The following is a 13,521-nucleotide window of genomic DNA, read 5'->3' as shown; positions in this document are numbered from 1 at the left end:
GGCTGAGGCAGCAGGATCATAAGTTCAAAGCCAGCCTCAGCAACGTAGTGAGACCCTAAGAGTCTCTCTCTCTCTCTCTCTCTCTCTCTCTCTCTCTCTCCTTCTTTTTGGTAGTACTGGGGATTGAACCCAGGGCCTTGTTCTCATGAGACAAGCACTCTACATATCCCCCCCCAAGCAAGTCTCTAAATATAAAAATTAAAAAAGGATTGGGGATGTGGCTCAGTGGTTAAGTGCCTCTGGTACAGAAAATATATATCATTCATTCCTGAGCAACTCAGAGGTGTACATAAACCTCCTGAATGAGGTAAAGCAGGGGTATAAGAAATAGTCTCTTGAGGACTCTTGTTGGGGTCATTCCTATAAAACCAGTCTGTTCAGAGTTGGTGACAAAGGTCAGTTGTCCTAAAGATTGGGCATCTCAAAAGAGGAATAACTAAAATGAACAAAAGAAATACTAATATAAAATATTAGCTGGGGAGCTGGGGATGTGACTCAATGGTAAAGTGCTTGTCTGGCATCCATGAGGCTCTAGGTTCAAATTCCCCAGCCCCAAAATAAAATAAATGTTAGCTGGGCATTATGGTGCACACCTGTAATCCCAGCTACTTTGGAGGCTGAGGCAGAAGGATCACATGCTTGAGGCCAGCCTCAACAACTTAGGAAGATCTCCTCTCAAAATAAAAAATAAAAAGCCTGGGGATGTAGCTCAGTGGTAGAGTACCCCTTGGTGGAATCCTAAGTACTGTTTAATTAATCAGTTAAAGGTTATATTACAGTAAAGAACCAAGCTAAGAATTGAACCTTGAAAATAACCAGTCCAGTGTAGTCCAAGACATGAGTGGAAGAAAATATTAACATTTCGTAATGCTTCTCATGGAGCTAGGATGTGGGTGCTCTAGGCCATGTTGTTTGTCCCCAGTTTTGGTTACATCTCAAACAAGATTGTGCGTGCATGACCTGAGAATTTCTTTGGACTTCCATAGTGGTCTAAGCAACAGCGAGGTCAGGGAGCATTCCAGTCATGCATGATCTGTTGCAGCACTGTGTTTATCTAGGTTTACATCAAATTGTTAGGCTTAAGTTCTCAGGGCTACCCGAGATCCTAAAGAAGAGGGAGGGCAAGGTGCATGATAGGGATTTAGGCAGTCAGGATTTAGTTTTCCATGACGTCAAGTCAGGTGGTAGAATCAAAATAGGAAATGTTAGATTGGAGGATATTATTAGCCAGATATTGAAAATAGCTAGAAGAATTAAAATTTGGTAAGGAATGACAACTTGGGCAAAGTAACAGGATCAACTTTGATTTACATGTAGGTACCAATACTGGTCTTTCCACAGAAGGGAAGGAAGTCAGTTATATCTCTTCCAGACAAGATGAAATTTGAATACCCATCAGTAACCTGTGATTTATAAAGAGGTACACAATAACTTAAAGAGAGTGAACAGTGGTAGATTCTGATAACCTGGAATGGTGCACTATACACAAGGCAGTGTTTTCTGTTGAAACACAAAATTTCTCTCTACAGTCACCCTTGTTTGACCAAAGATAATCTCAAAGAAAGATTATTCTTTTATTTTCCATGCTAGGAATTGGACTCAGGGTCTTGCACATGGTAGGCAAGCCCTCTGCCACTGAGCTATGCCCCCAGTTCAGAAAGATTATTCTTTTTAATTAGTTCTTTTAGTTATACATGACAGTAGAAACCATTTTGACATAATTATACAAGCATGGAATATAATTTGCTCCAATTCAGTCCCCAGTACCTCTCCTCCCCTCCCCTCCCCCCCCAAGCTCTGCTCCCTTCCCTCTACTGATCTTTCTGCCCTTTACACATAATTATTTTTTAAATTACTTGCTTGTGGATGTACATGATGGTGAGACCCACTGTGGTAAGGAAAGATATAAAGCTTCTTTTTGAACTCAAAATAAAGCTAGTCTTACAAATAATAAAATAAAAAATAATAAATTTGAGTTCATCAAAATTAGAAACTTTTTTGTACCAAAGAATATTTATCAAAAACCTGAAAAGACAATCTACAAAATGAGAAAATGTTTGCAAATTATATATCTGATAAAGATCTGGTATCCAGAATATATAAAGTCTTAGTACTCAACAACAATGACACAAATGACCCAAGTTTTAAAATGAGCAAAGAAATACAAATGGTCAACAAGTACATGAAATAATGCTTCTTTTTTTTTTGGTATCAGAGATTGAACCCATGGGTGCCAACTACTGAACTGCATTCCCAGCCCTTTTTATTTCTTATTCTGGGACAGGGTCTCGCTAAGTTTCTGAGGCTGGCTTTGAACTCGTGATCCTCCTGCCTCAGTCTCCTGAGCTACTGGAATGACAGACATGCACCACAATATCCAGATGAAATAATGCTTGATTGACATCCTTAACCATCAGAGAAATACAAATAAAAGCCACAGTGAGATATCACTTCATACATACTCAGATGTGTAGAATTAACCATCATCACCAGACGGGGAGGAGAAACTCTGGAAAATAACAATTTTATTGGTGAACACATGGAGAAATTGGAACTTGTATACATTGCTGGAGGGAACATAAGATGGTGAAATTGCTATGAAAAACAGTTTGGTCATTCCTAAAAAGTCAAACATAGAATTACCCTATGACCTAGCAATTCCACCCCTAAGTATACATACCCAAAAGAATTATATACAGGTGTTCAAACAAATACATGTACACCAATGTTCACAGCAGCACTGTTCACAATAGCCAGAAGGTAAAAACAACACAGATGCTATAGAAATGTGAAATGTGTGTATATATACATATAGAAAATGGAATATTATTCAGCTGCAAAAAGGAATGGATTCCTGACACATGCTACAACATAGATGAACCTCAAAAAGAAGTGCAAGAAGTCAGACACAAAAGTTCACATAGTATATGATTTAATTTATAGGAAATATTCAAAATAGGTAAACCCATAGAGATAAAAATGCAGATTTGTGGTTGGCAGGTTCTGGGGGAAGGGAGGAATTAGGAGTGACTGCTTAATGAGCACAGGGTTTTCTTTTGAGGTGATAAGGTTCAGGGTAGCACAGTATTGTGAGTGAAGTAAATGCCACTGAATTCTAGTCTTTACAAATATTTAATTTTATACTGCATGAATTTTACCTCAATAGAGAATAGTAAAAAATAAAAATCAAAACCTATTAAGGCTAAGAAACCAAGCTAAGAAGATTTTACTGAGAGTCTCTATAAATTCGGGATAATTGCTCTTTTCTGGAGATCCCCAAAATAACCTAAGCTTATTGTGCCAGGAAATAACCTTCCTTACTCACTTGAAAGGCTGGGAACCCTATAAGCCAGGTACCAGGATAGTTTTTCCAAGAAGGCATTGTATGCACTGGCTTTACAAAGTGAACCTTAGTTCCTTGAAAGTGTCAGATCATACCTGACTCAGTGAGCATCATTCACAAGTGTGACATTCCAGACAAGGCCTTGGTTACATACCAATGTTTTAAATCATGTCCTGGTAACAAGGAAGACAGATTTTTATTGAACCTCTGCAGATAATTATATTGCTATGGAAATAAGAATACTTGGACTGGGAATGTAGCTTAGTGGTAGAATGTGTGCTTAGCATGCACGAGGCTTTTGGATCAATCCCGAGCACCACAAACAAAAGAAAATGAGAATACTCAATGAGAGTTTCCAAATTCTGAAAAGTGGGGCAGAGAGAATAAGACATTTCCATTTAAAAATGTTTAATTTCTGTTTACAGAAGCATGGTCTACTAAATAGTTAAGAGTTGTAGATAGCATACGAGAAATGAGTTCCTTACACATGTGCTGAAAATGGAATATTAAAGCATCAACAATATTCCAAAGAATACCCAATCATCCCTCATCCATTCTTTCAGATCTATGTAATTAGTTTTTGTACCACTCGACCTTGGGTTAGTAGTCTTATTAACCCATCTGCTTCAAAACTAGAGTTTTTGAAATCCTGACTCACTTCACTAATGTGGCCTCAAAGTTGTTTAAACTATCCCATCAGAAGTCTATACACAAAAGTACCTGGCACAGTCCTTTTCTATGGGGCTCTCAGAAAGTCCTTTGTTGAAGGTGAAGCCCTCTAGTTTGTGGCTGATTGCAGAAGCTTTCAGGGAAGAACATGAGTAAAACATAAAAAAGCAATCTAAGTGACAAAAGACTTACAATAGCTGTGGTTACCTTATTACTGATCATTTTCCAAAGGGAAAAATCAGATGAGAATTTATTACAAGAATCACAGTGCAACTGACAAGGAAATGCAGTTGTTTTGTGGCATGCAAAATAAGATAAAAGCCAATCCAAAAAATTTTTGAGACGAAATTTCTGTAAACATAATGATTAACCCTATTTTAAAAGAATAGAGGGTATTATATCTAATTTATTAAAATGTATGAACAGAATTTTATGGAGAAAAAGACTCAGATATAACATAATAATCCTGACATAATATACCACGAATATACCAAGTATATAGTTGGAATATTCCAAAGTATATCAAGAATAGTAAGTAAAGAGATTCAGTAATCTGTAATTTTTTTTTTTTTTTTGCGGTGCTGGGGATCAAACCCAAGTCCTTGTGCTTGCAAGGAGAGCACTCTACCAACTGAGCTATCTCCCCAGTCCCAGTAATCTGTAATAGGTCTTAAATATTTGCATATTAATAAAATTTCATAGGTAAATGGTGCAAATTCCCAATTAAAAATTAATGAGTAGGAAGATGCTAGATTCAAACTAAGTAATCCAACCTGAAATCAAGTTAACAGTTTCTTTTTTAAAACTGAAATTATGACTGGAAACACTATTCCCCCTTATCCATGGTTTCACTTTTCCCAGTTTCAGTAATCTGTGACCAACTGTGGTCAGTAACAGTACATTCAGGTGTTTTGAGAAAGACCAAATTCACAGAATTTTTGTTACAGTATATTTTTATAATTATTCTATTTTACTATTAGTTTTTGTTGTTAATCTTTACTGTGCCTAATGTATAAATGAAATTTCATCATAGGTATGTATGCATAGGAAAAAGCAAAGAATATATAGGATTTGGTACTATCAGCAGTTTCAGGCATCCACTGGGGGTCTTGGAATGTATCCCCCACAGATAAGGGAGGGTTACTCTACCACAGTTGTCTAATATTTAACAAAGCAGCACATTGGACTCTGACAAATAGAAACATGTCTCAGCCAGTGAGGACATGGATAAATCTGTGGAACTTCCCACACAACATACAATTTCTGAAATTCTTTTCTTAGTAATATTTTACCAAGTTAACCTAGGGAAGGCAATGCATCTCTTCTGATTTGACAGCTCTTGCCGTGCAACTCCTCAATAGTAGCATATCAAACAAAACTAATGATTGCTAGCACAGCTCTTTTTACAAGGTGAAAAAACAAATCCTTTGTGATTTTTCCATGGGCCCTCTGGGACTTAAGATAGGATGATGGGTTATTGAAAAGCAATACTTGGCTCACTGTTTTACCAAAGTGACAATAAAAGATTTTAAAGATAAACACAGGAAGTAAAATGATTGTAAAAAACCTTAGCTCCTTTCTCAGTGAGAAGACTTTGCTTTCTTAGATAGTCAAGGACATACTAAAGTCAACATACACCACAGAAGAGGACTGGGGAGTGTTGCTTAGTGGTAGAGCGCTTGCCTAGCATGTGTGAGGCCCAGGTTTCATCCCCAGCTCTCTGGGGGGAGGGGAAAGTAGTAAACCATGGAAGATTACCTTGGGGAAAAACAGAATCTTTGTTATCTAAGAAGATTATTTGGAAGGTAAAGCATACCCTTTCTAACCTGTCATTAAGAACAGACCAATAATCCAAAAAACCTTTGTCATTTTAACAGAGAACAAAACTCTAGTTTTTCATCAGTATATTTGATACTGGAGTTCTTTTTGGTATATGTGCTACCCAAGTAAGCACTGAAGTTCTTTTTTTAAGGTTTTTTTTATTTGTAGATGGGCACAATACCTTTATTTTATTTATTTACTTATTTTTATGTGGTGCTGAGGATCGAACCCAGTGCCTCACATGTGCTGGGCAACAACCCCAGCCCTCAGCATTCTTTTACTTAGATATGGTCTAGGTATCTAATAACTATCCATTAATTAATTTAATTTAGTATCAGTTCAAAGTTTTCAGTTACATAAAGATCTTGTAAATTATCTTCAAGCTGATCAACTACAAAACATAATTAATGTTGAAATAAAGTTCGTCATCAGAATGACTCAACTTGGTTAAACAAATTTATATTATTCATAAACTTGAACATGAAGTAGAAGTAACATTAACTCATTCAATCAATAAACCTGTTCACATTTAGGAAGAATATATCTAAGTAGAATAAAAATCTACCTGCTCATTTTACCTAACACTGATAAGTCAGAAAAGACATAGCTAGTTTTAGTAAACTAAAATTACTAAATCAGTCCTATTTGCCAAAAATTGATCTAAATTATGTGAACCTGAATTGTTAACACATTTGAGTTTGTTTTTATAGGAATACTCTCTTAAGTGGTTTGAAAGTCTTGAAGGTTTGATTTCCTTATTTGGTGAGAATTTTAGCAATATTCCCTTCATTTAAATGCTTCTTTCTTTCCTTATGTCATACTGGGGATTGAACCCAGGGGCACTGAGCTACATCCCAAGCACTTTTTTTCTTTTTGGTAACAGTGTCTCACTAATTGCTAAGGACCTTGCTAAGTTGCTGACACTGGACTTAAACTTGAGATCCTCCTGCCTCAGCTTCCCAAGTCACTGGGATTATAGGCATGCCCAGGCCTGGTTCCAAATGCTTATTCATTTATATAATCCAATGAGAATAGAGCTCCTTTAAGAGATTTTCTGATCTAATTTGGTAATACCATCCAGAGATAGGAAAATATTACACATTCACACAAAAAAATCATAAAGAACTTCCTGAATTACAGACATCATCATCATTATTCAGGAAGAATGCTTATTAATTAGGAACATCTTAAAGGAAGGGGGCCAGGAGGTTTATAAAGAAGAGTAAACAAGGGTTTATCCACGAGTCTTATGGGAGTCATGAGAAAGGATGGGTCTTACTTTGGAATATACCAGATCAGTGTGGTTGGTCCTCCATCATCAGCCCTCAGAACACAGAGAGGTGGGGAGCTTCTTGACCATCATTGCTCTCTAGAACCATGGGACCTAAATAAAACCCAGTATTGACAATGACATGAGTGTACTTTGCCAAGTTTGTCTACAGAAATTCTCTGTATCCTCCTTTATATGCCATATTATTTCTGGTTGCTTTTTTGTTTGAATGGTTAGGGTTTTTTGCTTTTGTTTTTGTTTTTCTGTACTTATGATTTTCTCCCTAACTTAATTGTAGGTTCTTTGAGGGAAGGAATTATTTCCAATACTGATTTGTATTCCTTGTTCTCCCTTCACTTTTGACCTAGCCCTTAGTGTTCTGTCCCATCTACCCAAAGTTATTGATGATCAATAGGAGAATACATTATCTCTGTTTTGATGTACCAAGACAATAGATTTATAAAATGTAAACTTTCCACAATTGGAAAATAGCATTGGCATCTAAGAACTTTCAGAGTCACATATTTAATTCTTATTTACAGAAAATTCATGGATGGAAAAATTCTTTTCTTTCCTTTTTTTTTCCTGGTTACATACCTAAAACCAATCTGTTCTTTGTCTAGCTTATTGCTGAGTTCACCTCAATGAAGCATAGTCAGTGTCAAGTAATATTTTTACCAACTTCCTGTTCTCCATTGTACCTGTCTCATTGATTCAGCTTGTGACCTAGTACATTGTTTAGAATATGAAATGTCATAATAAAAGAGATTTCATGAAGAAGTGTATGCATTGTGTAGGCACTAGAAAGATTTCTCATAGTAACAAAGATGCATTTTAAATATTGTTCCTCTCAGAATTCTGCTTTGAATAAAACTTCAGGGTGAGCTTAGAAAAAATGGGTAAATATTTGTAGTGCTCGTGGAAGCAAAAGAAATGGAAGCATTTTGGATGAGACTTTAAAATAAATTATAATGCATTCTGATGGAAAAGAATGTTCTTTTACGTCTAATCATCAAAGCTTCATGGAAATGTAATAAAAGAACAGGTTTATGTTGACAAGAGGATAACGTGACACAATAGCAAAAAAGTTAAAGAACACTAGTAAAGTCAATGAGGACAATTTTTGTGAAGAAAACAAAACAAACTTTAGAAAAGGCTGCTTCATTTTCATTGTAATAATTACATTTACAGAAAGGCAACATGTTATGCTACCCAAGAGGTTATGTATTTGTACATTCTACACTCTGCTTTTATGAGCAACAAGTGCCAAGACTTATTTTTTAAATTTTTTTAAAAAACAACTTCTAGGTTATGTCATAGAGTCAGTTCAGAGAATCTAATCTCCATCGTCTTCTACAGGATTGTCTTTACGGTCACTTCTAGAGTCTAGGTTTTTTATAGTTCTGTAAGTGAAAATCAGTGTTTATCATGATGAGCCCAGGGTACTACAGATTTTTTGAAGTGACTCCTAAGTCATCAGAGAAATGTTCTGTTTTGTTCAGGATAGTTATAATATTCTAATGCTTTGAGAATCTGGGCTCTTGAATGGAAAATGTTACCAATCAACCTGAATATTTACTTTACCAAAACACTTCATTCTCTAATCATTCTGGGCCATTTACTATATAATCTTTGTAGCTGGATTTTTGTTTTTCTTCAAAGAAGGGGGAATTTTAAGGGACTAGATCTCAAGGGTTAGATCCTTGGCTGTAAACACTCCCTTGGATTGCTTTTTGGCTGTTGGCTGTAGCAACTTGTTTTCTTGCAGAGATGAAGCATCTGGTTTTTGTTATCTCAATGATGCTGTCCTGGGAATATTACGATTGCGACGGAAATTTGACCGTATTCTCTATGTGGATTTGGATCTGCACCATGGAGATGGTAAGCCCTTCAGTTTCAAAGATGCTTTGCTGCTAAGACAGCAGGTTTTGTTCAGTAAAGCTACTTCTAGGCAACTGGTAAGAGGAGGAATGACTGTTGCAATTGAAATTATCCTAATTGAGGATTCTAAGGTAGGTAGTATAGATTCCTCTAACCCATGCCAATCCCTCCTTTGCTGCCTAAGCTCACCTCCTGTCATTTCCTCCCCCCTCTCCTCCTGTAGCAAAGTTTTATAGTGGAGAATGGGGAAGAAGTGGAACTGTTAACTAGTGTTTACTCCAGTGCACAGTAACCTTCCTCAGGCCATTTCTATCAGTTCTAAGGCAAATCTGTGGTTAGAGTTGACAGTTTTGTCTCTTCTCAATGGTGCTTCTCTCACGATAAAATAGGTGTATGAAGGACTGACATTCTGTGTTTTCTACCAAATAGACTACTGACTTGTGTAGTGACCAAAATCTGTTGCCACATTTTTTTTTTGTACTAGGGATTGAACCCAGGGACATTTAACCACTGAGCCATATCCCCAATCCTTTATGTATTTTTTTTTTAGAGACAGGATCTCACTGAGTTGCTTAGCACTTTGCTAAATTGCTAAGGCTGGCTTTGAACTCGCAATCCCCCTGCCTCAGCCTCCAGAGCCAATGGCATTACAGGCATGCACCATAATGCCCAACTGCCACTTTCTTTATATTGCTAAAATATGAAGTCCTACACAAACCCGCTCATCATCCCTAACTTGTGATAGCAGACTCTCTTTCTACTTTACACTTACCTGTTAATCTTCTCCTAGAAAACTCCACTGAAAAGATTCATGAAACCCTCCTATGTATTTTCTATCTAGAACATAGACCTACAGTGACAGTTGTCCTGTCTGTAACACAGAATTTCCATTCATCTAAGAATACTTATGGTTTAAATGATTAATTAAGTATATCCCCTGTCCCCGACATTAGTGATTGTTATTTCCCTATTTCTGGGGAATATTTTTAGACAAGACACACTAACATAATCATAACTAACATAAGTTGTGTCTAAGGTTAGGATTCGCTCTTCTGTCAAAGCAGAAAAAGAATGAAGAAATTTGGTGGTGGGAGGGTAGGGGGAAATCTCCCCAGGGAACGTTACTTGCACGGATGCTACAAACACAGACCAGTGACATAAAGGTAAAGGTAACAGAGCCTGCATGGTGACACACACCTGTAATCTAGCAACTTGAGAGGCTAAGGCAGGAGGATCATAATTTGGAGGCCATCCTCAGCAACTTAGTGAAGCCCCGTCTGAAAATAAAAAATAAAATAGGGCTGGGGATGTAGCTCTGAGGTAGGAACCCCTGATTTCCATGCCTCGTACCCCCAACACACAGAGAGAAAGTAAAGGTAACAGATGAGTGAGGGGTTGGAAGAAACCAACATACTACCTTAAGAACTACAGTCACCGAATTTCTAAATACTTGGCCATTGCAAAACACAGCCTTACTCAAAAACCTTTAAAGTCCCCTTATTGCCTATAACAAGGGACAGCATTTGACCCATGGCTTACTTTTTGAATGGTCAGAGATTAAGAAGTTTTTTTCCCATTTTTAAAGGTTTTAAAAATATAAAATATGTATTGCATGTATATGAGCATGCTTGTGTGCCTAGCAGAGACTGTAAGTAGTTTGCAAAGCCTACAGTGTTCACTATCTACTATCCACTTAGTTTTCTGACCCCTGGCCTAGAGCAATGGTTCTCAAACTTGCCTGTGCATCTGGATGGGAGGTTTGTCTTACCATGCAGATTACTGGGCCAAATTCACTAGATATTCAGGTTAAGTAGGTCAGATATAAATCCAAAGAATATATAATTTAACAACACCCCAGTTGTTCTGCAGGCTACACTTTGAAAAACAGTAGTTTTAAAGATAAAGTTGAGTCTTTTCCCTGTCTTTCAAGGCTCGCCTCAAACAAGCCTCACCTCATCTTTTCAGTCTTATCTCTCACTACTTTCTGTCCAGGCTACTCTTACTCACTGAGTGTGTCTCAATATTCAGGACATGTCTCACTATTCCTACTTCCCTGACTTTGCTTCCCTTTTTCCTAACTTAATTTCACTTTCTCCTCCCCTTTTGCATCTCCAAGTTCTACACATTCACTCAAGGTTCAACAGTAGCAGATTTTCCCTAACCACCCTAGCCCAAGGGTTCTCTTACTCCTCTCAATCCTCTATTATTTATAGCACTGATTTGCTGTGTACTTATGTGTTGTCTTGTATTATTAGGTAATTTTTTAACATGTCTGTGTCTTGTTTTTCCATAGAAACTTTAAGTACCTCCACAGCACAGATCAAGTTGTTTATTTCTGTTTTGTACAATGCCTTGAACCAATAGTACTCTGTATATAGTAGTGGTTTAGTAAAATATTTGTTGTATGAATGAATGATTATGAAATTCAAAGTATTAATACCAGAGTTTGAGAATAGAACCAACTCTATTGAACCATATAAGAATGAAATAAGACTGTCACCTGAAACCGTTCTTTCCATTTGCAATGTTATTTCTACACCATTTAGAGTTTCCTGTTTTAGCCAACTTTTATGGTGTGTTTCATTTCAGTTTATTTCCCCTCTTCAGCACCTCCCTTCCAGTGACCCCTGCCCCACCCCCAAACTCTTACACATTTGGTTTATTTTAAATCTCCCATGATTCCATAACTAACATCCTGTGGTGGCTTCACTAACCACTCCTACCCCGTCTTCACCTCCTTTCATCTGCCTGACCACTCTCTCACACCAACTCCATATCCTACACCTATCTGATTACGTCCTTTTAAGATTAAGTATGAGTTTATAACCATGCCTAATGGTATTTCCTATGAGAAGAAATACAAATGACTACTAAACCTATGGAAAGGTGCTCAATGCCCTAATACTCAGAGAAATGCAAATTAGAACAAAACCATTCATTCAGCCTAGGATTAAAAAGAATAATAATAGCCAGTGCTAATCAACATGGGAGAAAATGGGAACTTGTATACATGGCCAGGATAAATGTAAACTGATACATCTATGGATGGATAAATAATCAGAATTTTCATGACCTATCCTTGTTTCTAAGTTGAAATGCTATTTTCATTTATCTTGTTTCATTTTGTTTACTTCATACTTTCTGCCTGGAGCCTTTAACTGATTTTAACTGCCTCCCTAGGGCAAAACATAAGCTTGGGAAATTCAAACATACCTGTTATGTACAAATAGAGTTAATATTTTTTTAAGGTCTCTATTGGCCTCTAATGAAGAATGAATACATTAAGTAAACACAGAGACAATATCTTTGTTTGAAATATAAAAGAGGATAGTACCCAAATTTGCTAATAGTCCTTCCACTTTATAGATTGATTATCTGAACCATAGTGACAATATATGATTCTGAGAGGAAAGAGGGAGAAATGGATAGTATGGTTATTGGACAAGTAGCAGTTTGTGAGGGTTACTTTAAATACCAGCTTTTAACTCCCAGGCATACAATCATTTTCTGACTCTGTTTAAATGGAAAGGAGACCCCTTTCTAGAAAAGTCTCCCTGTGTTTCTCCAGGCTTTAAAACTCTGTTATCGAGTTGCTATTAAGGAAAAAGTCCATGACTATTTTCAGCCTTCCATATTTTAGCCAGAAGGATGTACTATAAGTTACTTAGTACATACAGGGCTTTGGGTAACCTGCATTTATAACCAAATATGCATTATACAGAGGTACTTTATAATTAGGCTTTCACCATGTAGTGCATAATGTTTGTATTGGTTGTATTTTTAAAGGATTATTACATAATACTTCATTGAAAACAAAATAAAACAAAACTTCAAATTTGGTGCCAGTTTCCTCTATTCAGTTCTATTGATGGTGTCTTTATTCTGGGCTCATTTCCTTCCCCACCTTTTAGAAAAGATGTCAGAGAAAGCCCAGGCATCCCATTGCTTTGAAAGTGGAAGTCCAGTTATAGTTTGCCATGAATTTGAATGGGTAACCCCAAACTTCACTTGAGGCCATAGTTCTACCTCATCTATAATTACAAAGATCAGAGACTGGGGGTTTGTCACTTTTATTCCTTGGCTTGTTCATTTTGCTATTTCCACCTTCCTTTCTCCCCTTCTTCCCACAACTGTCTTCTAGATTTTCAGGTATTGAAAACAGAAGTTCCATATATGAAGTGATTCTTCTGACATTTCTTTCCCTGGTAGGTGTAGAAGATGCCTTCAGTTTCACCTCCAAAGTCATGACTGTGTCCCTGCACAAATTCTCGCCAGGATTTTTCCCAGGCAAGTGACTTATGTGCTCCCTATATATTACAATTGTTCTGTACATCCCTTATATCTTCTATTTGGATAGCTCCCTACTGTTAATACCTTATGGGTGCTATTCTACACAAAATTTTAACACAGGTCATTTCAAGTATCATAAAAGGAATGATGATAACACTGTTTCTTCTTCCAGATGATTTTTATGGACTGTTAACAGGCAGATCAGTTAAACTTCCTGTACTATCAGATAGCACATGTAATTCCTAAC

General features: G+C 36.8%; 1 protein-coding gene across 3 annotated transcripts in view; it reads left to right on the top strand.

Annotated features, from left to right (window-relative positions):
• Hdac8 (histone deacetylase 8) overlaps positions 1 to 13,521 on the top strand; it is a 222,296-nt gene that overhangs the window by 61,848 nt on the left and 146,927 nt on the right. For all 3 annotated transcript variants that reach the window (XM_047536457.1, XM_047536456.1, XM_047536458.1), the window contains exons 5-6: positions 8,872 to 8,984; positions 13,194 to 13,271. In XM_047536457.1, coding sequence (XP_047392413.1) covers positions 8,872 to 8,984; positions 13,194 to 13,271 — 191 coding nt within the window. The remainder of the gene's footprint in view (positions 1 to 8,871; positions 8,985 to 13,193; positions 13,272 to 13,521) is intronic.

The sequence above is a fragment of the Sciurus carolinensis genome, chromosome X, assembly GCF_902686445.1.
Source record: "Sciurus carolinensis chromosome X, mSciCar1.2, whole genome shotgun sequence".
Taxonomy (NCBI): Eukaryota; Metazoa; Chordata; class Mammalia; order Rodentia; family Sciuridae; genus Sciurus; species Sciurus carolinensis.
Note: the sequence above shows the minus strand (reverse complement) of the source record. Positions and strands in the feature narration are given on the sequence as shown.